General features: G+C 32.8%; 1 protein-coding gene across 5 annotated transcripts in view; it reads right to left on the bottom strand.

Moving 5' to 3' along the window:
* The window catches only part of LOC132740513 (fibrocystin-L-like), an 83,649-nt gene that overhangs the window by 2,772 nt on the left and 54,280 nt on the right, over window positions 1-26,597 (bottom strand). For 4 of the 5 annotated variants that reach the window (XM_060728429.1, XM_060728428.1, XM_060728432.1 and 1 more), the window contains exons 43-66: window positions 25,435-25,604; window positions 21,703-21,839; window positions 19,847-21,384; window positions 19,164-19,344; window positions 17,879-18,136; window positions 17,345-17,605; window positions 16,448-16,708; window positions 15,899-16,063; window positions 15,315-15,548; window positions 14,170-14,883; window positions 13,633-13,801; window positions 12,576-12,724; window positions 11,685-11,774; window positions 10,829-11,098; window positions 9,961-10,521; window positions 6,367-6,453; window positions 5,786-5,937; window positions 5,213-5,426; window positions 4,767-4,936; window positions 4,245-4,413; window positions 3,566-3,799; window positions 2,888-3,066; window positions 1,943-2,072; window positions 1,409-1,441 (exon numbers count right to left, since the gene is read on the bottom strand). In XM_060728429.1, coding sequence (XP_060584412.1) covers window positions 1,409-1,441; window positions 1,943-2,072; window positions 2,888-3,066; window positions 3,566-3,799; window positions 4,245-4,413; window positions 4,767-4,936; window positions 5,213-5,426; window positions 5,786-5,937; window positions 6,367-6,453; window positions 9,961-10,521; window positions 10,829-11,098; window positions 11,685-11,774; window positions 12,576-12,724; window positions 13,633-13,801; window positions 14,170-14,883; window positions 15,315-15,548; window positions 15,899-16,063; window positions 16,448-16,708; window positions 17,345-17,605; window positions 17,879-18,136; window positions 19,164-19,344; window positions 19,847-21,384; window positions 21,703-21,839; window positions 25,435-25,604 — 6,526 coding nt within the window. The remainder of the gene's footprint in view (window positions 1-1,408; window positions 1,442-1,942; window positions 2,073-2,887; window positions 3,067-3,565; window positions 3,800-4,244; window positions 4,414-4,766; window positions 4,937-5,212; window positions 5,427-5,785; window positions 5,938-6,366; window positions 6,454-9,960; window positions 10,522-10,828; window positions 11,099-11,684; window positions 11,775-12,575; window positions 12,725-13,632; window positions 13,802-14,169; window positions 14,884-15,314; window positions 15,549-15,898; window positions 16,064-16,447; window positions 16,709-17,344; window positions 17,606-17,878; window positions 18,137-19,163; window positions 19,345-19,846; window positions 21,385-21,702; window positions 21,840-25,434; window positions 25,605-26,597) is intronic. The other variant, XM_060728431.1, reaches the window with a different exon arrangement.

Below are 26,597 nucleotides of genomic sequence, written 5' to 3'. Positions count from 1 at the left end.
CAAACAAGTTTTTATGTTACGAAATCATACGGAAATTATATAAAACTATAGCAAATAAAATTATTTTTTAAGAATAAATAGTCCGTATCCTGAAGGCTTATAATAAATGTAAAACTTAAATTTCGAAAGAAAAATCTATGAATTTATCAAATTATTTATAAGGCATACAATGTCAGAAGTTGGTTCAACAAATGTTAAATAATTGTCCCTTAACTTCAAAAATTACTAAGCACTTAATGCTAACTGCAGTTTACATAATATGCAAAATGAAGAGAGCATAACAGTGATCATTTTCAATTACTTGTTTTAGTTTGGATAAATAAGATATTTAATATAGCCATTTAAGCACTATTGAAATAATAATTTCAAGGACATTGCTAACTTATGAATTACTTAAATAAAGAAAGAAAACTGACAACTGAGGACGATTTACTCCGTCAAAAATTATCTGACAATGATGAATGTTAGTTACTTAAAGCATTAGTGAAACTAAACTACAACATGAAAATTAATATATCTTTGACTCATGAAAGTCAATTTAAATAAAGTGTTAGTTATTGTTGAGGCAACAGACAATGAGTTAAAAGCAAATTATTTTTTTTTCAAAACTGAGAACCAACACTTATGTAACCGACAACTTTTTGTTACATATCGGTGACACAGTTGTGACATTTGCACAAACTAACTACAAAGCTCTTGTTTGCAGAATTGTTAGTTGATTTAAAATTTTGATGTAACATACTTAAACTGATCAATTGGACGGATTAAGTATGAATCTTCAGATGAGTTTAAAATATTTTAAATACTTCAACAAAAGTAATGAAATATTTCACATTTCGCGATTCTCTTCTGTAAAAAATGATTTATAGTTTGCTACTGTGCATAATTATATTGAATGTTATGATATTATAGAAATCAATGCTTCAGTTAAAAGACGCTAATGTTTTTCATAACTCGTAATGGGAAAATTGATTCATTATGATTATACTGCACTTTACCAAAATTTGGATAACTTAAACATAGAAGAAGTAGGATTTAGACAAAAGTATCAAAATAGTATGAGTAAGAAACGTAAACATAAATTTCTATGACAGTTTTTATCTTGGTTAGCAAGATTAAAAAAAACCTAATATTCCTAAACATTATTAACACGTATTTCATGATTTTAATTGATGTACATGTAGTTGATTTTACATCAATAATTAAATATGGACTTTTGTTGTTATTCAATTCATATATTAATGCTGAATAGTTTGCAATACAGAACAACTCAACATCATGTATAACAACGTATGTAGGTAAAGATTGAATTAGAATTGTGATATAGATAGAATTCCGTTTCAGGAACTAGTGACAGAACACGCTGAAGAGGCTAATTTCTTAAAAGCTACACTCCAATAAACATTACCCGGGTATTCGTTGACTGTAAAACGTCGAATTCCTACAACAGAGCCCGTCAAATACCGTTATGTAAAAAGATGTCCAACTTATTAATATAAAAAAGGGACCGAAGCTAACCATTTATTTCCCTGACAGTGAGGGAGTGTTCATTATAACAAAAAAGTCAATAGAACAGACTGGCTAATATATTTAAAGTTCAAAACAGTCAATTGATTATCAAGTGATATCAACCAAATTTCCAAATCTTTTAAAGTTCATATTTAAAATATACTTTTTACGCTCCAAAGCAACTTAAAAAAACCTTTAATAATCATTACCCAGGCCATCGTAAATTTGAGCTATTCTATAGTCCCTTTTCTTTATATATAAAATGCATATTATACATAGTGTCTTGTTTAGGAGATATGAAATATGGATTTAAGCTCAACGTTTAGATGCATTAAGTAAAAGTTAATTTTAATGTAAATATTTTGCAAGCATAATTTCGCTTCATGAATCAAGTATAGCAACAAATAACTGAAATGACGTTCAAAGAAATTACCATGTGTCTTTGATTTTGGTCTGATCTTGAACCTCCAAACAAGCACAAACACAACAATACCAATAACAATCAGACACAGTACAACTATTAGAGCGATATAAGCTGGGTGTAAGCCGTCATCATCATCGTCCTGGAATTGGATAAATATTTATATTGTAATGAAGTATTCTGAATATATGTGAAAATAACATTAATTTTATTGTTCACTTGAAAGAATGTTATAACTACCTTTTATATAATTCTTTACATACTGTAAGAATAATCTTTGGCAAATGATCAGGAGTTTCTTTGATCTATGTATCTGGTAATGTTGCTACCCCAAATACCATCCATATTCTTATTTGATTTAGATATGTTTCTAAAACTTGCAAACTTGGTTTTACTTTGAATTGAAATCTCGTTAGAACTGCAAATTCAAAGGTGTTAACAAGTTTTTTTTCTATGTGTTTTGGAAAGTTGCTTTTGACTCAATAGCTTTTGATGAAGTTAGACATGGCAAACAATATTTTGAGTTACCTGGAGACCTTTAAATTATACATACATAAGTTTTGAGCTCATTTAATACAGATTAAGTCCAAATATTTTTTTTTAATAATTTATTTTGGTTGAAATTATTTATGATTATTTAACACCTCATATGTAAGACAAATAAATGTCTCTCTAGAATATATGTCGTGCATATTTATCTCATTACGTTCATGCAAGATGCGCTTTCTAGTCTGTTTACAGTTAAAGATACATGACCTGAGCCGTGTCATGACAAAACCAACATAATGGGTTTGCGACCAGCATGAATCCAGACCAGCCAACCCTATTACAAATAGAGAAACTGATAGCGAACAGCATGGATCCTGATCAGACTGCGCGAATGCGCAGGCTGGTCTGGATCCATGCTGGTCGCAAACGCAATATGTTGGTTTTGTCATGACACGGCTCATGTTTTACCTTTTTCCCACAAGTGGCGTAATAGTCTACACCGTCTACTTTCATGTAACCATCTAAAGTTAAGGTCGATCCAGCAACAGTGACTTCAAATCCAGATGATAACTCGGCACATAGTTCTTCTTTTGTAGTAGTTATATTTACAGCTTTTCCCTCGATTGTGAACGATATGATAATACTACCTGTAACAATAATTAAAAATAAAATAGTTTTTCAAGGAAACAGAAATCTAGTGGTTACCGCCGCTTTACCTTGATATCTCTGGTCCCATCCCTACTTGGGCAACGTCAATGTTTCCTCTTGTCACGACTCAAGAACTGGTTAGACCAGGAAGTGGTGGTTTAAAAGACTATCAGCTTTTAATTATCAAGTTATAAATATATTTTTACTAGAAATACTAGAATACAGGTACGTTGATAAAATTTTAAAAAATGTACGATCTTATTGTTTATTCATGTCGTTGTCTTACACATATTGTCTTAAGTGTGAATTTAACTTAAACCTACACAATGCCATCGATTCTTACTATAAATGTACAAAAAATATTATAATTCTTTTCAACAGGTAGACTTCTACTATTTCCTTTATGACATATTGACTGAGCTGGTGCATGTATAAATATCACAAAAAAAACCAGCTATAATATAATTCAATTAAAAATATCTTAAACTCAAATACTACCTTTGCTTATTGATGCTGTTCTGATAACAATGCCTGTATATGTCATAGTGAAGACCTCAACAGTTGCTTGCAAGAGCTGAGTAGCTGCGACCGTAGTTGGAAGGGTTTTGTCATAGTCAAGATTATATTTAACCACAATATTCTCAGAGGCTTCGTATTCTATACCAGCCTGATCAGCACCGAGGACAAACACTTGGTGGAATGAGTAGAAGTCATACTCTACAGGAATAGGAGCTGTGGAAATCAAGTGGCAATATATATATTAATACAAAAGAGCAATATGTATATTGAACTAGCTATTTATGTTTAATAAAGGTAAACATTTATAATGAAAGTTAACATAACGAATTTGTTTATTATAAGGTATTACATAGCAATCTGAATGATAAAGATGATTAAATATTAAGAAAAAATAAATAAAAGAAATAGTATTTATGCTGTCTCAGTAAATGTAGCTAAAGGCATGAAGTACAACATTTCAACAAACAGTCTATTTTGCAATGTTCTTTATGTTTTTATGATTCAGATCTTTTTGGAACAGGTTGTACATACATGTATATAGCAACAAAACAGAAAACTGCAGGAAACGAAGCTTAATTCTGAAAAAAGCTACACTCTTTTACAAGAAAAACTTTAATAGAAATTGATTATTCAAAGCGGCCACAAATGATTAGCTTACATGACACAATATGGCAGGATACATGGATCAGACCATATCCCGAGAAAACAAGATCATCAAATGTTGCTCTTCCTGTTGCACTGTCAAATGTTTTACTCAGTGTCCCTGAGAGTTGGCCCGTTTGAGATTCTACTACAAGATTACAGGTTGCATCAAAAGCAGTATGGTCCTATAGGTGTAAAAAAAGGTTTATAATTGTTATGCAAACGTCTGATGAAATATTTGTAAAATTCAGAAATGTAGTGGATGATTTGGATAACATGTTTTAAAATGTTGTGAATTTCAATTTCAATTTGACTTTTCATAAATGATATTGAAATGTTTATGTAATTTTAATTCATAACTAAGAACGCTGCAGTTGTGTATCATTTTCTTTGATATTTACATTTTTACCTGACATTGATTAATCAAAGCTTAATTTAAAGTTAAAAAGAACCACAACGTCAGATTTCAGAATCAGTAGCATGTTATGTATCATATTAGGACATTAAAGTACAATTTAAACACATATACAAATCATACCCTCCATGTGATGTCAGGGATAGCAATGTTGGTGGAACTATCTCGAAGGTCCAAGGTTAAAGCGAAGACGGAATCCTGCGGTATATCACCACTTGTCATGGAATATACACCAGCTGTCATAGGAAGTCCATCAACGGAGAAGGGCACACTTTCCACAGTTAAATTGGTGTCTGAAATACGTAATTTTGCTGAACTAAGAATCGAACTTCAAATGTTCATACAAGTAATTAACACGATTAGTTTAATGAAGAGGCTTAATGTTTGAAACTTCTCAGCGCAATAGTTTTAAACGGGAAATTAAGTATGCAAAATCATTCTATTCAACGTGTACTTACATTTTGAGTATAAACTTAAAATATTACATGATAACAGAAAAATGCCACATAAAATAATTCTTAATATCTAAGTAGTAACACAGTTCTTCATATGATAATCTTATTACTTACTCGCTGGAGAAGATATTGCAAAATCAATTATATAACCATCCCCTTTATGTGATATTTGAAGATCAGTGAAATTGAAATATCCGTTTGATGACGGTACGGTAAGTGTTCCGGTTAGGACGGCGTTAGCATGACCACACGCCGGGGAGCATGATCTGAGAGTTGCAGTTATCTCCCACGGACTGTCTTCTATTCCCAAGTGTTCAACGAAATTCCCCTGCAATTGAATAATGATAACATTAAAATATCTTTTATCGATTTGTTATTCTAGAAAGCTATCAAATATTTTACCATGTACATTATGTATAGGAAACATAATTTAACAAAAGAAATGTATTGGAGAAGAATTTGCCAATTTACATCTGTTCTGTTTCAGTTAAGATGCACAGTTGAAACATCCGATGGTTTAGTAGCTGCACTCTTCCATTTAATTTTACCCGAAATTTTAATATCTTTTGGTCTTGACAAGTGATAGGTTTGACATTTCTTTAAATAGATTTGTATGATAAACTGAAATAAGATAAAAAGTCGGCAACCCCCACACATATAAAACACTTTAAGCAGAAAGACACGCACATCTTTGTCAAATGCTCTTATCTTAGGCTGTACAGAAAACGGCACTCCCTCGTGTTGTGGACTGATTTCCTCATAGAACCTCAGTTCTGCAGGTGGTGTGGGTTTGTATGTTATGTCACCATAAACAATCTCGTCACACTCCGTTTGTACATCTGGAAAAAAAACATGATAAAATGTAGTTGAGCATACCGAACACCAAGAATGAAATCAACTACTTTAGGAAGTATTTACAGCAAATCTTATTGCGACAGCATTTAGGCTCCTGGGAAAAAATTATATATCACCCTAAGGGTAATATGTATTAAGCCTAGTAATTGATGCCTTCAGATAAGCATTTCGACAAAACTAATCAATTCGCCGTCATCACTATTCGTTTATATAATTATATAATGAAGAATCCATGATGAATAGTATAAAGTATATTTTTTAATAAAAAAATAAGTCTATAATGAATGTTATTAATTCTATTGCAAAAGGTTGAAAGCAAAGAATTTACACGCCTTTATAAAAATATCATCTTTTAAACTTGTTATATAATATGAAACACTTATCTTAAATAGAAATTAAGACTAAATACATACTAAGAGAATCTCCAATGGAAGCGGTCTGGCAGGCGTTCATAAGCGTCGCAGCATGATCAGAAACATCTTCTGTATCGTCCTCTACAGCTATTTAAAGAAAGAAAAGTCATAACAACCCATATTTATTACCCATTGCAAAAATGAAAACACAATTCTAAACATTTTAATGAATTTTCAACCACTTAATCATTTATATATTTGTAACTTTAAATTAATCAATAGAGATCGAAAAGTAACAAGAGCTGTCCGTAAGACAGCGCGCTCGACTTTTTTATTGCTTGCCAATAAAAAAAGTTTTTGCAGTAAAAGGCAATACAAGAATCTCTGTATTTTTAAAGTGAACTAGTTGTTTGATACCCTTGAATATTACAGCAATGTTTATATGACATAATTTATGGTAAAGTGAACAAGTGGATAGGAATGAATTTTTTTAGATTTTTTAAGTTTTTTAGTGCTTGCCTATAATACAAAACATTGACAGTTAAGGGCCATAATTCAAATAAAATCTTTGACAGAATTACCTTCTCCTGGACATGTTTGGGAATCATGATTGTAAACAAGTATTCCAACTTTCAAATTAATATCTCAAACAGTTCAGTCAAAAAGTGGACTGGTACTAAAAACTTAACCAAGATTCTAAGTCGATAAAAGGCCTTAATTTTTAAAACAAATCCTTGACAGAGTTACCTTCTCTTGCGTACAGATGGGGGTAATGATGTGAAATAGCATTAAAAAGTTTCAAGCAATATCTCAAAGGGTTAAGGCAATAAGTGGATTTTACCCATATTCAATGTATTTTCTAAGTCAAAAAGGGGCATAATTCTGTCAAAAACCTTGACAGAGTTATGTCCTCTTGTCTGTTGATGAAGGTCGTGATGGTAAACAAGTATGGTCAGTTTCAAAGCAATACCTCCAATGGTTTTGAAATAAAGTGAGGTGGTACAAAAAACTTAACCAAGCTCAATACACTTTCTAAGTCAAAAAAGGGCCATAATTCTGTCAAAAACCTTGACAGAGTTATGTACTCTTGTCTGTAGATGGAGGTTATGATGGTGAACAAGTATGGTAAGTTTCAAAGCCAAACTTGTAATACTTCTGAAATAAAGTGGGGTGGTACGAAAAACTTAACCAAGGTGTGACGCCGACGCCGACGCCGACGCCGGGGCGAGTAGGATAGCTCCCCTTTTCATAGAAAAGTCGAGCTAAAAAGGAGATAAAATATTAGAAAAAAAATAGATTGCACTGTCAAAACGTACCGTTTAAAGAAAATATTTAGCTTGGAATAAAGTATAAAAAAGAAATGCATTTTAAGGTAAGAAGACATTTATTTAACCCTTAACATGCTGATACCGTAAGAGATCAGTCTTTGCAAGTATACAGCTTAGCCAGTTTGCAAATACGTACAGTCTGACAAAGGTCTATACTGTTTATAACCTTGCGTAACTTTCACAACAAAACTGACATGTTAGACAATTAAAGCAGGGTAAGTATATTTCACAATTCCAACAGATTAAAGGTTATACGTAAGTAAAATTTGGTGGGAAAAGGTCAATATAGGAAGTTTACATTTCGTCACACTATAAGCCTGTTTAACTTCAACATTTGCACTTAGCTATTAACACTTAATTATAATTTCTAATAAATGGGAAATTCATTTGCAAATGCATAAAGTAATTTAAATGAATCAGCTTGCTTGAAACTTTGAAAAAAATAAAACATGAATATGGTTGTACTATCAAACACAGTCAATGAAACCTTAAAGTAATTGCAAACAAAAGGACGTCTTCACGACCTTTCTTTTTGTTATAGAAAACAACAATAAAATTATTGTGCGTACAATATAATAACGTATAAGCATAACAATGTAAAATTAAGTTTTTATTATGATAAACATAATGCATGTACAAAATAAAAGAAATAAATAATCATTTGAGAGGACAGTACGTAATGGCTTTCCATAGAAAACAACAATGATCACATTTTAGTGTACAACCAGCATCATCGACAACTGTAAACAACACATTGCTATAATTATGCTAGTTACTCTTTTGTATAAGAACTCATGCAAGTCTTGTAAAGAAATCATGCAAGTTAAACTCTATTCAAAGAAAATATGTCACTAGATCCTATGTTAAAGGAACAACTAAGCAAATGCAACCCTGCAACCTTTCAGGTTTTAAGTAAACACAATTTAATGTACATTGTATTATTAATAAGATACTAATAGATACCTATTCTTAGTACCAATTCGAAATATTGTGTTAACTCTAAGATGTGTCACATGTTTTGTAATAACACAATTTAAGTATACCAAAAATTTTAATGGTAAAATCTTAATTTATTTGATACTACAAGGTTTTATATAATAAGTGAATTATTTATCAGATTTATCAACAAAATACCATTATAGCTTCTATCGCCTTTTTGGGGGGGTTTACAAGTATTTAATTTTCAAAAATACAATTTCAAATGGATACAATAAAGTCGAGTTGCATATGTGTTTTTATGCACAAAGCAAATGACAGCTTTTCATGTCATTAACTGAAATGGTCCATAGAAACCACAGGAAGTCATATGTGCAAAGTTTCAGACATGGAAGACTAAAACAACCGACCAGATGTTAGCTAGATGCATAGGTAAGTTCCATCAAAATTTTACCGGTCCTGGTGTGTTTAATATACTTTAAGCAATTAGTACTTAAGTGTACAAGTCTCAGACATGGACGAATAAAACTATCGGCCGTATATAAGCTAAATGCATAGGTAAGTGCCTTTAAAAATAATCGTTTCTGGCGTGTTTGATATAAATTGAGTGGTACTTTATTTTAAATACAACATTTATTTTAAATACAACACTTATATTCATGCATAATTGTGTCGTTCATGCTCATATATTGCAGTGCAAAATATTTAGAAACAACACATTTATACTCAACCTTGCGAGTCTACATCTATTTAGAAAAAAAGAAATTACTTTTTAAATGGTGATAATAATAATGATGATGATGATGAAGATGATGATGATGATGATAATGATGCGCTGAAGTTGTTCTGAAACAGTTTTCATAATGAAAACACATCCATTTTTTATCATCCTTCAACTTTATTTCCAAATAAGTGAGTGTAATTCACCAGTATTTCCTTACAACTTGCTGACCCTACCTTAGTTGGATTAAACTTTTAATTTGGAAGATCACTTGTAAAGTCACATCCAATACAGACACCAAAATTATACTGATGTCTTTAGTAAAATGCCTTTGCATTTCGAGTTAATCATTTCTCACACTTTATAATCGTACTCACTTATAGAGGTAACACTTGAAAACCGGTCGGAAATTGTTGGATTTAATTTCCACTACCAGTCACTGCAACCCTACTTAGTTTTTGACCGGGTTTATAAATTATAAAAATAATATACGAAATGCATGTATAAAGAAAAGAACATTTTCATGGTAAACTTATTAAGGTATTTCTTGCTAGTGTTTAAAAAGAGAAAGCAGGGTCAGCAAAACTACCAATTACATTGAACTAAATTTCAATAATATTCTAAAATATGTTGTAACGATAAAACATATTTATTAAAACATAAGCTTACTGTCAGTGGGCTCGTCTCCTATTTCAAACGTTACAGTGATTCCTCCTTCTTCAGTTGATCGTCGCCGCCTTACTACACTGCTTTCAGATACAACATCAAGAACACGTATTTTTTCAATAGGAATACCCAATAAGGCTGCTATATTATTAACTATAAGATCATCCTTGAAAAAGTCCTCCATCTTAATCGCCGGAAAGCCCATCGCCACTACAATGACATCTGCTCGTTTAAGATGGATAGTATTCGTACCACCTTTCACAACAAAATAGATAACATGTGCTTCTCTGTCTATGTAGTTAGCGCCATGTAAATCAGAACAAGTTGGTTTATAGTTAACTCCTTGCTCATTTTTCAGCTTAAAATTGCCATTAGTGTCGTATTCTCCATTTTTAGGAAGAATGTAATCAGTCTTACTTAAATCATTGTTACTAACTGTATTCTTGTACACATCAATGCGATTCGGATTGAGATAGTACAGGCCTACCACTGCACACCTACTAGGATCAGCTCGGATTAGGGCAAAGCGAATGTGATCCGGTTGGGTACTACTAAAATAGATATCTGAAATGAAAGTTTATAATAAGAGCTTTGCTCCGAGGTTACAATTACATAACAGTCAAATTTGTATATACTGATCATAAATAAAAATGCTTTTCATTTTCAAGGAAAGAAAATCGTAAGTTTTATGGACATTTTTTTTTCTTCAAAACATGGACTTGTTTAAAACCGCCTAATCCATCTATACAAGAATAAAACAATATGGTTTATTAACGAATAAAACAATTTTCTAAACCGTAGTACGGCATTTATCCAGACAAGAAACTAGAAAAGATGTTTAAGTCATCTAAATTTGTATAAATTAACCTACCAACAGGAGTTTGATCAAGAATCATTGCAATAAATGTGGATATTCTCTTCAGACACGTGTAGCCATTGCACCAGCCGTGATCTTGTGGGCCATTCATCAAGTCAACATAGTTCCCACTAAAGAAGGCAGTTGGTCCTAAACGTCTGGTTTCCGTGTCCGCATCAAAGCTTTCTATCAACATCATCTCGTAGTTCAGGTTCGGGCACCAATAATGCGCTGCTGCATTATTTGATACCGTTATCAGCTTACAACTATCAGTGCGCACAATCCCTAAAATATTCCATTTAACATATAGAAGTAAACAACTTTAAATTGACACGCATATAAGATTTCAGATTTAGTTATAGTCTAACTATTCATGCAATTCTTATTTGATAGGAGTAGGTGGTGATAGAGCTGATGATTGCCGAGTGTAATTGTATAGATAGTGTAATAAAAACAGATTACTTTTATTGGATAATCATTATTAAAACATATATGTTGAGTTACTTACTAATTGCTGAATATTATTATATAAATAGTGTAATAAAAACAAATTACCTTAATCTGATAAACAAGTATAAAGTGGATTTTGTAAAATAAAGGCGGAAAAAGTAAAATCAAAAGGACACATTTTCACCATGATGCAAACGGTGCAGAGATCAGGGCAAATTTAACTATCGTTTAGTCATCATAAAATTATGAAACATATTTCCTGATGAATTGACAATCAGATGAGACCTTTCAAATGTATGTTTCTGAGCATGTTGTTTTGTTTACTACCTTATGTTGTTTTATAATAAACACCAGCTGTAGAAAGATAACAATAATAGAAAAAGTGTCCATTATAGTATAGTTTCTAGGAATATTAAACTACCTCGTCCGGCCGGTGCCAAGTCATCAACTTCAACCTTTACGCCATTCTCGTCAATCAGAGCGGCATTTGGAATTCTATAGTCACCTAAGCCTAAAGTCATTTGGAATAAATAAACATAATACTTTAGGTAACTTTATCATTTTATCACTTTACAAACATGTAAACAGGTTAAATAAAAAAATATGCTTAAAAAATCTCTTTTTTTCAGATAAAACATAAGACAAATGTTTGTTTTCATTCGCTATATATGTTTCTTCTTTCGATCTTATACAATAAGTCTAACTACGACTTTTGCTAAAACCGGGAAACCAAAAGCGAAAAACATAGATTGATGCGTTTGCTTAAATAAATGACTAAACTGGTGTTTCTTGTAATGTTGTGAAAAATCTCTTATTAGTTTCGCCAGGAAACAGGCAAAGTAAAGCTGGTCATAAAGACCTGTTTTAGATTAGAACTATTAGAACTAGCATGCCATTTGTTTTACATGAATGAAACATTTAGTAACACATAATTAGTTGTGATATTTTAATTTCCTACGACTTGCAAATAAAAGGGAAGTTGTGTAAACTATACAGGAACCACTCATCTAGATAGCACAAAACAAATGTGTTTCTATTGGTATAATAACCAGAAAGACACGCTTACAAATACATTTAAGCCGTGCCATGACAAAACCAACATAGTGCGTTTGCGACCAGCATGGTTCCAGGCCAGCCTGCGCATCTGCGCAGTCTTATCAGGATCGATGCTGTTCGCCATCAGTTTCTCTTCTTGTAATAGGGTTTGTAATCGAACAGCATGGATCCTGATCAGACTGCGCGGATCCATACAGGTCGCAAACGCACTATGTTGCTTTTGTCGTGACAAGGCTCATTTATGAATTATTCACACCTCTCCTCCTATCTTCTCCATCCCATTGAAACTCAGATTCAGAAATCACAGATCCAATTTGACCTAAGAAACTTCCGTCCAAATCCTTCAACAGAACCTTCTTCAGTGCATCACAATCCATGTCCACGCAATCGGCAGAGTTAATCTTACTAAAATGTTTACGTATGAAATACATTGGTATAGAAGAAGATTAAATATAGCATCATAGCTAGGTAGTAATAAAAATACCTGAAGTGTTTAAGTTGAATATTCTAATTTCCAATCTTCCTTGGTCAACAGATTTTCTTAATCAAGAGTAATTGCATTATTCGGGGACATTTTATAGATAATTATAAATACCATTCAAAAAACATTCTCAACATTGTATAAGGAAACAGAAGAAATGTTTTCCAATAACACAACTAGTATTATCTCATTAATGCATGCACATCTACATACACTTGATTTGCAATTTGTTTACGATAATTTTGATACGAAAGCAAGAATGAATAAAATGATAAATCATTAATAATTATTCTTATCTACAGAGTATGTATGTAGTAGATAACGAGAGAAAAAAATACTAGTCTCTATAAGTAAATAAAAACAAAATACTAAAAAAAAAAAAATAATAAAAAACCCAAACAAACAAACAAATCCAAAAAAATCCGTAAATCAGCTGATGTAGTTGTTTTATATTATTGAATATTCAGTTGAAACGCAAATGAAAACCCAACAAAAACATTTTTAGACATTTTGCAACTGAAATAATTAATATGTCTACTTTACATCTAAATGGCGCTAAAAATATGTAACCGTATCAGTATGAAAACAAAAGAGAATGTCAGTAGATTACCCATACGAGTCAGGTTTGGTGCGGCCAACGTTGCCGAGTGGATAAGGACACTGCCTATGATAAAGTAGCATCCAACCGCTTTGGGTAAGAATTACTATAGGAACTTTCGGTTCTTTATGAGAGGAAGCTTTTTTACGAAAAAAAATTTGCCAACTCGTGCCTGGAATATGCATGCATGAAAATGTGAAAGTCGAAACAAAATATATATAACATTTTGCATACTCTACATTGGGTCTGTGTATAAGTACAGAGTATGGTGTGTCAACATCTTGTTTTGTAATAGATGACATCAGGACTGGATGGTTAGCATCGTCATTTTTCTTTAGTGTAGCGATAGCAAACGCAGCTTTGCAACCATTGCTCTCGCCTTTGAAGTTCACGAATGTCACACCTGAAAAATAATAAGAATATGTTGAAGCAAACAGATAAAAACTAGAAATTGTGTGTAAGTTAAGAAGATTTCATTAACATTTTTGTTGCAGCTTAAACTCCAACAAAAAAGGATTTCCACAATATGTTGGCATAAAAATGTCAATGTGAGATTTAACTGAGATGTAACGGCACACATGTCACGTAAAAAATCCTATATACTAGTATAAGTAAATTGACAAGGTTATCTAAGAACATAATTTTTGCTTTACTTGTGCTTCTTTTATTAACAATGGTTTACCTGTGAAATTTGGTACAATAACATGAAAAGAAATTTGCTTTCTCTGCAAAGGCAGATAAAAATATATTTTAACAAAATCATTAGTATACCTGTAATTCTCATTTGTCCACTAATTGCATTGTAAACCATTATTTTGAAACATGGTTTGATTGGGCAATTATTTTTTCCACCGGTAAAAACAGCCATCAATAGACCTAGACGTTCCGAATTCGGACCTCTGCTGCTCCTGTGCTTGGAACTTAGATCTATATAATCTCCGGACGGCTCTGTTTCTTCATTGCAATTGGTTACAGATGAGGTGCCAATAACGATGGAATCCTTTACTTCTGCATATTCTCCTCCTATCTCATGAGTCAAAGGGTTTGGTCCGATAACCATGGGGAAAATACCTGTATTTTCATCTGAATATATGTTGTCTGAAGCGACCAGACTAAGAGTATTATGGTAATATAATCCGACATCAAAGTTCTTAAAAACTGTAAAGCCTGATAACTTCACACACTTGTCAAGAGTGAGTTTGTCATCAGGCAATATAGCAGCTCCAATGAGATTTCCTACAGCAAAGTTGTTGGAATAGAATATCTCCGTAGCGTCACATGCGATACCAGGAACGTGGTAACCTATACGCTCGGATCCGCATACATAGTTATCGTGCATTTGTAACGACTTTGAAGAGATTGCCTCAATTGCATATTCCAGTGCCAAGTTGAATTCCTCTTTGCGACCATCAAATGCAGCAGAACAAAAGGTATTGGCTATCAGGTTTTCTTTTAGAGTTGTATTTTCAGACGTTGTTACAATGGCTTTGTAAAGAAATACACCATTTAAATGATTATAACACATTAATATACGTGTATATTTAATCTTAAAATGAAAGCATTTTATTATTTAAATCTTGCATTTATTTGTATAAAGAACATACGTAAAACAGGCTCAACTATTCTTTTTGTATTTTAAACACTTATCTAGGTTCACATTTAAAGAATGTCGTTGAATAGTTTTATTTTGTATTCTGAAATTTCAGAGATTTTTATCCTGTATTTCATAAACAAGAAAAATGTTAGCACAATATGTTAATATATCGATTTATCATATTTAGAAAACTGCCGAATTGTATAAGCTCTATTGATTCTATATGATATATTTATACAGTTAAACACAGTGTTTTAAGGACAATTTATAATTTTATACACTATTTTTAATCTGCTATAAAAAGTAGCATTGGTATGCTTACCAGATCCAAGAGCTTTCAGAACGACATTGCCCTTTACAGTTAAATCTTTAGTTCCAATTACACCAATAGCAGCATTGTAGATATCTTCAAAAGCGCAGTTGTAAACTTCGGATGGTTTATTTGAAGCGTTAAACATTGTATTGACGTAGGAAACAGCATGTCTTGGATCATAGTCTTCCCTGAAACCGTCCTGACCCATGTTACGAAATAACACGTTGTGGAGTCGAGCATATCCTTGATAGAAAAAAGTGATTGAAAACTCCAGTAATTGAGGTATTGACTAAACTATAAATTACCAAATGTTGCGCCATTGGGTCTCTATAACTTATGTTTTTGAGAATGTTACGAATGGAAAGTTCGAAGCAAACAAGATATAATTGGTACATTATGACATGACAAATTAAAATAACACAGGAAATAGGTGTATTATGCCTTCACGCAGATACTAAGTTAGTACTGTGTGATATGTAAAATATTTCACAAACAAGTACAAAAGCGACTTTGTTGACTACAAAAATACGGAATAGCGGTCCACTACTTATTTAGAGACTTAGCTTTTTAGTACGAAAGTGAACTATTCTTACCTGAAACAATATCATTCTCAAGCGATGTAACTGAAACAAGCATCCGACCACCCCATGCATCCGGATCATTATTGATAACCTCCCCTTCTACAGTAATTAAACGTGACAGTAGACCAACTGCAGCTCCCAGATCAATATCCTGTCCGTCTACAGTCTCATATCCTCCTGTAGAACCAAGAATCATGTATAACAAACGGTAAGAATTAAAAGAAAACTATTGTTTGTGAACATTTAAAATTCATTGAGATCATATCAATAATTGTCTGGACATTCTTTATTTAGCTTTTAATTATCACAATCTATTTACAGGAGATTTTATTTAATTTCCCGTTTATTGTTCTGACAAAAAGTCATCAATCGCAATGCAAATTTCACAAAACGCACATTACGTCTCATTAAATATACAGAGCAATAGAAGTTATTAACGTTTGTGGTACTTTCTTAAGTTTTAAATGACACATATGATATTTTCATTACATACAAACTTGTAAGGTATATGAATATAAGATATAAATATGTATAAATAATAGGTCAGGCATTATTTCTTACCGCTATGTCTCTTCGTAACAGCACTTTCTAGAGTAATAGTTGAAGACGCAGCATTCACAACTTTTATAGTCGCAACTTCTAGATCTTTCTTATTTGTTGACGTTGAAGTGATGAAAATCCTGTCATTTGCTTTCCAACTAGCTAATGCAGATGCATCATCTCTAACTTTAAGAACCGTTGCTCCTGCAGAAACAGATTCTGCCAGTCTCATCCATGATTTAACAACATCTTTTCCAATCATTTCTAGACCACCATAAACACCTAGATAATTAAGAAAAATATTTCTTCATATTCACCGTTTTAGGCATGAAAAATATATTTTGTACAAAATTGTATATTTTTGTTTATATTTCGTAAAAGTAGAACTAAACGGATTATTTAATATTTCAGAAGTCTAATCATATTAACAACTTAAATAATAATAATAAAAATAAAACAATAAATTTCAAATGTCAGTGAAGGTATGTGTACCATTAGAATAGTGTTCAACTTGCAAATGAAATTTATAAAACTGTGTTCGAAACGGTTATTCATTTAGAATTAAAGAAAATTTTGTTTCACTGAATTTCTACCATAAACAGCTAGGTTAAAAGTATAGGGTTACAAAAACTGAACCTTCATAGACAGGAAATGGATCTTCATTACATGACGCTTCGGGTTTTAAATACAAAAATGCTAAGATTAACATGAAGTTACGAAAACGCAGAAATATTTTCCCTAGCACTTTCTTCCTACTATATCAATTCTAGCCAAAAATATACATCAAGAAAGGCAAAGGTGTATGCCTGTCAACACATTACAAAAAGATAATGTATACATAAATGTATACATTTTCTTGGCTTAAATATGCTATTTTTTCAAAAATGTACACATTCTAGTGTACAGTGATGTTATTACCTATAGCTTTATTGCTTAGAGGCACACCATCGATATCCACATATGGCGGACTTTGTCGGGTTCCCAATAGCACTATGTTCACTGTTCCAAGTTGAATAGGATTGTTTAGCCAACCAACATGAAATCGTCCACCTTTGACAATTATAATTTTAGCACTAAAAATGTAGTTGTATTCAAACTCATAGTCGATCTCGAGGCCACCAAGTACTGTAACTACGCCCAGTCTAGGTGTATTATATTTTGATATAACAACCCACATATCTGAAAATCATAAAAAGATAAAACCTTTGAGGATTCATACATGAATTCATAGATATAAATCATCAATTAGAAATAATCAAATATTCTTTGCATAATTATTGCCAATTTTCTTAAAATTTCAAACGATAAACTCTAAGGCATAAAAATAGTCACTTTATGTGGTCATTTAACAATTGTGGGTTCGAATGTCGCCAAGGACTTTAGACGTTTTTATGTGCGAAATGTACCACTAGCACACATGGTGGCCAGAATTTCTGTTTAATGTGAAAAAACCTTTTTCTATTATAACATCCTGATCTTCTTCTGGAGGTCCAACGTTTGTCCCATCTGCGTCTTTAGAAGCATTTCGGAGATTAATGTCCAAATCCACTTTCCATATAGTGGCATCTGCCCAAAGCTGAAATTCGCTTGGTCTCTCGGTTGGTGGCGGAAGAAGGTATGCCGGTGTGGGAGTTATGCAATTTTCAAAAAAGCATTTAACAACCTTCAGATTGACATTGATATCTACATTAGCGTTTCCTCTGTTGACAACTGAAATCAGATAATTTTTTTATTTTTTATTTATTGCATCATTGCTTTAAATTTATGCAGTGTTCAGGTCAATGTTTACAAACTTTGTAAAAACTATAAACTAATTAAATCATCCATGAGCAGATTTATATGCAATGCATGTTTTATAACTGCATATGAAATCTGTATTCATAATAGATTAATACAAGGGCGCCAAACGTTGGTATCGTGACATAGGAGCTATATTCACTTTTGATATATATGAAGTTATGTTGACGTCCATATTGAAAGGGAGATATTTGACCTTTAGAAAATAATTTAAGGCATTTATATGAAGGGAAACTATGAAAGCTTTATTCTAAATAACCAAGCTCAGTTTGTTCCTAGTTTTAGATATAAAACAACAAATTAGAACTGAAAAACCCTAAAGTTTATAGACAATTATAAATAATATAGAAAACCTTAACCATTGGTAAACCAGTAGAAAATGTCCAATTATTTGGTTCGTTTTTAAAAACGAAGAACGAAATCGTTTTGCACGAGGAAAGTTATAAGAATACGCCGTATTCTGGTGAGCCAAAATCTACTCAAAGAACGAAGCGCCTAAGTACCTATTAAAAACATAATCATACTAACGTGTAACACAAGCGGTAAAGTATTTGTTAACTAGTAATTCATTAATGATGTCCATAAATGCATCGATTTATCATTCACAAAGCTGATTTTGGTTATTATTTAATAACTAACTTATTCTGCTTTCAGTTTATAATTTTCTTTCATTATTGCAATGGATCATAACATCAAGAATTTTTTATTTAGCTGTCATGAATAAAAAGTTTGTTTGTGAGAAGATCAGCTATGCCAGTTACAACTATACTTTAAACAATATATGGTTTGTGTGATACATGATGTATTGCATTGTTAACTTCATCTTTGGACCATATGCCACAGCATTTGCTTCAAAAATGATAGGAAGGCTCAATCAGAAAAGGGAATATTTAAACAACTAATCAAATTCTATTTTTTTAATAAAGACCTTAGTACATACATGCAATAACTGCGTATCCAAATGTTTCTTTGTCTTCATAATACCAGTCCCCTGTCTGCATATCTGGATTGGAACAATCAAGGGGGCTTTCTGTTTGAGGTCTGTTGGTCACTCCATTGTCTACTGACACTTTATCAGGCACATCCACCAACTTGACTTTAAGCATGAGGCAATCATAAGGCTATAGTGAAGCATATATAGAATATAGATAAATATATTTTTATATATGAAGTAATGTAAATATCTGATTTAACTTGGATAATGCTAGATTTAGCCCATTTATTAGATAAATGTAGTTAATCTGTAAATACGGAGGTGTTCCGAAAAAGGAATATTATTCAGATGTTTTGTACACATACGCCAATCACTACATTGCATCAGTATAAAGCAGACTGAAATATCTAGCAACGCAATAAGAGGGCCAGCATTTCTTAATTACTAAATTTCATATTTGGCTTAAACATTTTGATAAATGTATGAATAGCATTAATTGTAACCAGTTGCATTTATTTTCCTTTTTGTAATTGGTTCGCCCTTATTAAGCGTACATGCAACACGTGTCTTAAGATGTAGTTTCCATCAGTTAAAGAAAAACTCCTTAACAAGAAAATAGATCTGAAACGACATACACAATAGAATATGAATGTCCGTTTAGATCTTCCAACACTTAAAAAAATACTTACGTCCATATCATGGATCCTGCCAACAAACGAAATATTTATCATAGCCTCGGTAACTGTAAACTCTATGCTGTGCGTCTCGTTAACTTGCAACAACGCCATCCACCCATTCTTATTTTCCACACGGTGATCTCTGAAGTAAGATTCAACGGAAACCTGCGCTCCGCTAAATGTGGTGACAAAATTAACCTTCTTCCCCCAAACAGAAGATGGCACTAATTGGTCAAACCCAAACCTTGTGAATTTTATGTTAGTATCGCAATTACTTGGAGGTACAGTTGACCCTACTGCATACGCAGAGCAATCTGTTCTACATTTATCTCCCGGCAAAGTATTCATTGTCGGAACAATTATCTGCGGATAAGGAGTGTTACATAACGACCCATCAAGATCTTTGATAACTGTTTCATGTAACCACCTAAACCAAAGGCGATTAGGAGCATTTTCAAAAAGTAATTGTGAGGTTTCAATTTTGTATGCACCGCATTTGTCACTGCATGTTCCATCGATACTTGTACCCATGATACACACACTTTTCGCATCGTTATAATTAATGAACTTTGTGTCCTTTATGCCAAAGTCATCCGCAAATGGGAAAACTATTCCCTTATCAGTGATGCCATCATCATTCTGATTTTCTACAGAGTTTGCCTGTCCGATAAGTAGAGCCTTATCTAACAATGCACCAACAGGGGCAGCATTTCTTACCAATTTAATTTCATAGTTGGCTTCAAAATTTTGAGCTGCAATCAGATTCACTGTATGAATGGCACCGACCGTAACCAGCTCCATTCCCTTTTTGTTATTCCAAAATGTACATTGTTCAATAATAGCTGCCGCTGGGCCTTTTTCAGATTTACATAAACCCTCGACTGCCGGATAATATTCTTCAAACACCCAAAGACCAAACCAGCTGAAGGAATGAGCAGTGTTATTAAAGAAAATTCCGATGACCACCCTTCTCGGACAAATATCAGGAGTAAAGGATGGCCCATCTGGATGTTCATGCATTCGGAACCAGTAACCAAAATGTGTTCCCCCAGCTGCATGATTATGTCGTACAGTGTTGTTTGGATTTGTTATCCAGAAGGATGCAGGTGTAATATCGTCGTTAAGAAGACTAGTACTTGATATGACAAACAAAACAAGGTTGTACTGCAATATGTTTCCAGTTTCAATACCGTCTTCAAGGAAAAGAGCTCCGCCCATAACTTTATGCACAACATTATATTCCACGAGAATATTGTGGGAGTGATGAATATTTACTGCCCTGTTAAATGTATTGTGTATGCTACAGCCTCTAACATAGGATCCAGATACTACGCCCATTAAATGAAAATGAATTGGATAACGACCAAGGCGGAATGCTTGGCCAACGTGTTCAAATTCAACATATGAGAACTGGCCTTTGACTATTTGCTCCTTAGTATCTGTACTATTAGCAGGATATTCTGGATGCATCATTACTGTGCCTCCGAATTGATCACTTCCAACATCGTCTCCAAACCGTCCTTGAAAGCATGTCTGTGTTTTAAATTCGCCTGAAACGATATAAATTGAGAAATAAAGCAGAGCACTTGAAAATGGTTAAAGTATAGCACTTGAAAATGGTATAAGATAACAAAATAACGAATGTCATAAGAAATTACCGCTTCTTTTTCATTGATTGTTGTTTCATAATGATCATGGATACACATATTTGGAGATAAATGATGTTTATATCTATAATGTATTTAAACTTAAACTTTCCATTCTGCAAATTGACCTCTTTGCTTTTCTTTCCATTGATCTCAAATGATGTCCATCTGCAAATTCATATGAAGGTACAAGTCAAATGTTGAATATCAGACAATATCTACCTGTATCAAAGCCATCGGGACATGCTTCTATCGCTGTATCAAACCCAGCTAAAGGTTTTCCAATGACCTTTACATTTCTTGAAAGTAAGCCAACCTCTGCCCTATACTCAACTTTAGCTGTAGAACCGTCTCTATGCCTTAAAAAGTAAACAAGAGCAATAACTTAAGGTGATTCATACCCCAACTAGCAACCTCTACTTTTGAAATAATATGTGGGCTGAAGTACCGTGTACCAATAACTATTATAATTAATTAATTAATTGATTATTTTAGTAATCTTCAAGAAACCATTTTCTATTTCAGTAACAGTGACATTGACCTTAAACATAAAGGGCCCCGCAGCATACTCAAGCTAGTTCTCTTGAAATTCTTAGTAAATGCCAAGTGTCATTACCACTTAGCTACGGTCCATTAACCATTGCTCTATTATAAGTAACAATGATATATTGACCGGACCTGACGGAAGTCCCAAAGAAATCCTCAGTAAAGTCTCTGAATAAACTTTCTAATTATAATAGTTTACTGATTATTATAATTTTCATCCGGAAACCATTTTTGTAGAATCAGCAACCTGGACCCAAGGGGGTCCTTAAACAATCATAACCGTGGCCTTCATAAAAGCCTGCTATTATATTCAACGCTTGATTACAATATAAGTTTCTACGTTTTAGTATTGTACGAAAGCTAATATTTTATAGTGTAAGATACAATGACCTTGACGAAGTCTAGAAGCAACCCAACCGGGATTTTCATATTAGCTGGCTTTTTATTAACTTAAGTTAGATAACAATATTTCATTCCTATCTCTTGTTAGTGACCAGAAACCATTTTAATTTCATTTTTTGCCTCTACAACGCAGACATCGTACTTTTTGAACAACAATTTTACAAGCATAATAGAAATGGCCATTTATGCATAACATGATCATGTGGTAAAGGAAAATTTTTTACTCCCAGGTCTGCGTTGCAGAGGCAAACAATTCACTGCGGGATGAAAAAGGTGCCGGAATTACATTTTGTGCAGTGTCGTCACGAAATGGTGTCGGCGTAGAGCTAGGATCGCGAAAAAGAAGAAGAATAAAGGCAGGGTTTTTTATCATGAAGTTTGATAAGTATGGCTATGTCCCAATAAAATTTTTATTCAGATGATGTAAATGTACTTAATATGAAAGGTTTATCACCCTGATTCCAGAATTAAAATTCCTATTTGTAAACAGTTACCATAATGATTGACTAATTAAAGATGTTTTAGTGTAGAACATACACTTCTTTTATATTTCCTTTTACTCTTACGTGGTTTGGAATCAAAAATAATTTCACGGAGTTAAATTCCAGTACTTTTAAGTGATGAGAATTGAATATCCCTCTAGCCGGTGCTAGAGGGCGTGAGGGATTTTGCACTTATACATTATCCCTTACGTACAGACTCAATCAAACCGAGTCTGCAATTTTCGAATAATTTTGTTGTGATAAATGCTTCCAAGGGATCACTTCGTTTCCAGATTTTTGGTTTTAAGATATCATGGAATCGCAACAAAGGTTCTTGATCATTATATTATAAGATTATCAATTTTTTATTGATATATACAATCATACTTTTACATTTATGACAAAGCTAAAACAGCAGTAACTATAGATGCATTACCAGATAACCTCATTCTAGACGTAAATTGAATTTCAAAGACAGCTGAATCTTCATTGTAATCATCTTTGGTACTGTTCTTGTAAATATGGATAAAATCTCCATGTTCTTCTTTGAGTTAAAAAAATGTTCCTTAAGAATTTCAGGAGAATTTGATGTATGTTTGAATATAGAAATCAACCCTAGTTTCAATTTAAAAATCTTATTATCTTATTTGAAAAATGTACAACGTTTCGACTCAAAGTCTTCATCAGGTACAGTCATTAAAACCTAATACGTTAATCGTAAAAAATTGTTGACATTCAAACATTTATCAATGGCAGGTCAATATTCAAAAAAGACACCTTGATTTTTTATGAAAAATTGTCTAGATGTACCGATTGGCCACCTGCTCTGATCTTTTCTGATTTTTGTAGCACTAACACATTATAAGGAGAATTTGACTTTTAAGGCATTCTATACCTCAGAAACAAATCATTAATGATATAATGGTTGTAGAAAATGCCACATGCTTGTTATATGTTGGAAAAAGCGATGAATTTAAATAAATTGTCATGAAAGAAAATATCTTTACCAGATTAAACCATTAAAATTTCAAAGCTTTTTGACATTTTGATATAAGGAATAAAAGAAGTGTTTTTCTGTCATTAAATATAAATAACTTCAAGAAACTTTGAAAGTTCCATGATAACCACCGTATTTACACATCTGCGGATGTTTCTAAATTCAAAATTTCACAATTATAATGTACTAGAACTCCGCGAGTCGGATGTGTCGCCTTGTGAACAATGTAGTTTAGGGGAAATGGCCAGGACAAAAATGAAATATGAAAAATAACAAAGGGCAATAACTAAAAAAATAATAAGTGCAGAGCAGCAGTTTCTGTACACTGCACTTCTTATCAATAAGATCTATCATTCTATGATGTTTCAAGTAAATAGCTTTCATACTTGAGGAGAAATGACCAGGACAAAAATAAAGTAAGAAAATCAACAAAGGGCAATAACTCAAAAATAAGAAATTCAGAGTATCAGTTCTTATGCACTGCACTTCTTTTTAATGAGATCTATCATCATATGAAGTTTCAAGTCCATAACTTTTATACTTTCGGAGAAATGGCCTGGACAAAAATTAAGTATGAAAATTAACAAAGGGCCATAACTCAAAAATAAAGAAATGCAGAGTACCGATTCTTGTGCACTGCACTTCTTAATAATGAGATCTATCATCCTATGAAGTTTCAAGTCCATAGCTTTTATACTTAAGGAGAAATGGCCCGGACAAAATTAAAGTATGAAAATAAACAAAGGGCAATAACTCAAAAAATAAGAAATGCAGAGTTCCAGTTCTTGTGCACAGCACTTCTTCTTAATGAGGCCTATCATCCTATGAAGTTTCAAGTCCATGGCTTTTATACATTAGGAGAAATGGCCCGGACAAAAATAAAGTATGAAAATTAACAAAGGGCAATAACTCAAAAATTAGGAAGTGCAGAGTACCGGTCCTTGTGCACTGCACTTCTTAATAATGAGATCTATCATCCTATGAAGTTTCAAGTCCATAGCTTTTTTAGTTGAAGAGAAATGGCCCGGACAAAATTAAAGTATGAAAATTAACAAAGGGCAATAACTCAAAAATAAGAACTGCAGAGTACCGGTCCTTGTGCACTGCACTTCGGGTTATTGAAAGAAGCATGCATACCAAGTTTGAAGTCAATCAGACTTATAGTGACTGAGTTATACTCCGGACAAGCTTTAGGGGACGCCGACAACGACGCAGACGCCACCGACGAAAGTAACCCCTATATGTCACCTTTTCAAGGCGACACAAAAATGTTGAATTCTGCTTCAGCCGGTGCTGGGGGCGAGGACGGTAGTTTGCACTTTACAGTATCGTCCATGAACAAGCTCAATCAAACCGTACCTGCAACCTTTTCAATTGTGTCGTGTTGGGCTTTCTTTGAGGATTCTTGTTTGGATAAATTGAAGTATTTTTGCTAAGATTTTCTTTCACAAAAATACTGCTTTTAAGGAGTTGCTACGAAAAAGAATTTAGAAACATCGAGATAAATTCATAAAAATTAATACATACGTGTAACTTTCAGTATTCCCTAAATGCTTGTATTCTAAAGGATTCTCAAGTGTAATTGTATTTCCAGATACATCTTCAATTATTCCAGTCTCAGTTTGCACTTGCGAGTTGTGACCATCTGTAGTTGCAATAACCACTTCATCACCTACCTGCCATCCATTTATAGGCCCCTAAATATGGAAGTATTCAAAACACAGATTACACGAACAAAAGTGAGTATGATAATTCAACATACATAAAACTGTGAGCAATTCAAAAAATAGAAAACAATACGTTAGAATAATCTCAAATAAATTTAAGGCTTTAATGAAAAACAAATTTTCATGAATCTAATATTTATCTAAAAGCAAACTCTACCAAAAAGATAAAAAAAACATTTACGATTTAAAATCATCATTTTATAAATGGTGTGAATTATGATGTCTCTAGTCAAAGTGAATAAATCTTTTTTGTTGAAATAACGCTAACATGTATAAAAGATATTCCGATAAATGTTGTTTCCTTCACACAAGAAAGAAGAATTCTTAATTTTTACTTTATGTACATTATGCAAACCAAAGACCCCCGGGGCGTGCCAATTTTGACCAAAGGGCTGATACTTATACAATCTTTGTATAGTTCTACTACACAATGTTTCATGCCAAATATCTAACCTTAAGCCTTTGTCAATTCTAATAAGAGGATATTTTTTAAAAATTTACTATATACGTACGAGGCATACCTATGGCAACTGGGCCGAGCCAATTTTGACAACAGGGGAGAAATTTGAAAAATATTGGTAGAGGAGCTCTAGATAGTAATATATACCAAATATCAAAACTCTAAGCCGTGAACATTTAGATAAGAAGATGTTTTAAGTTCTATTATTTGAATCTAAGTGAATGTCCACTAAACTATGTTTCCTGCAAAGTATCTTACCTACAACTTTTGTCAACTCTTGAAGAAGATTGATTTTAAGGCTGTACTGTATACATATAAGAAAAAACCTATGACCCCGGGGACGGGCCAATTATGGCCCTAGGGGCAAAATTTTAACACTTTTAAAAGAGGTCCTATAGATAATACTATTTACCAAATATAAAAGTTTTTTAGCCTTGTACCATTAGACAAGAATACTTTTAAAGTTTTTACTGTAATACATAATGAAAATCAATGACCCCCGG

The sequence above is a fragment of the Ruditapes philippinarum genome, unplaced genomic scaffold (assembly GCF_026571515.1).
Source record: "Ruditapes philippinarum isolate M1 unplaced genomic scaffold, ASM2657151v2 ctg1282_1_1_1_1, whole genome shotgun sequence".
NCBI lineage: Eukaryota > Metazoa > Mollusca > Bivalvia > Venerida > Veneridae > Ruditapes > Ruditapes philippinarum.
Note: the sequence above shows the minus strand (reverse complement) of the source record. Positions and strands in the feature narration are given on the sequence as shown.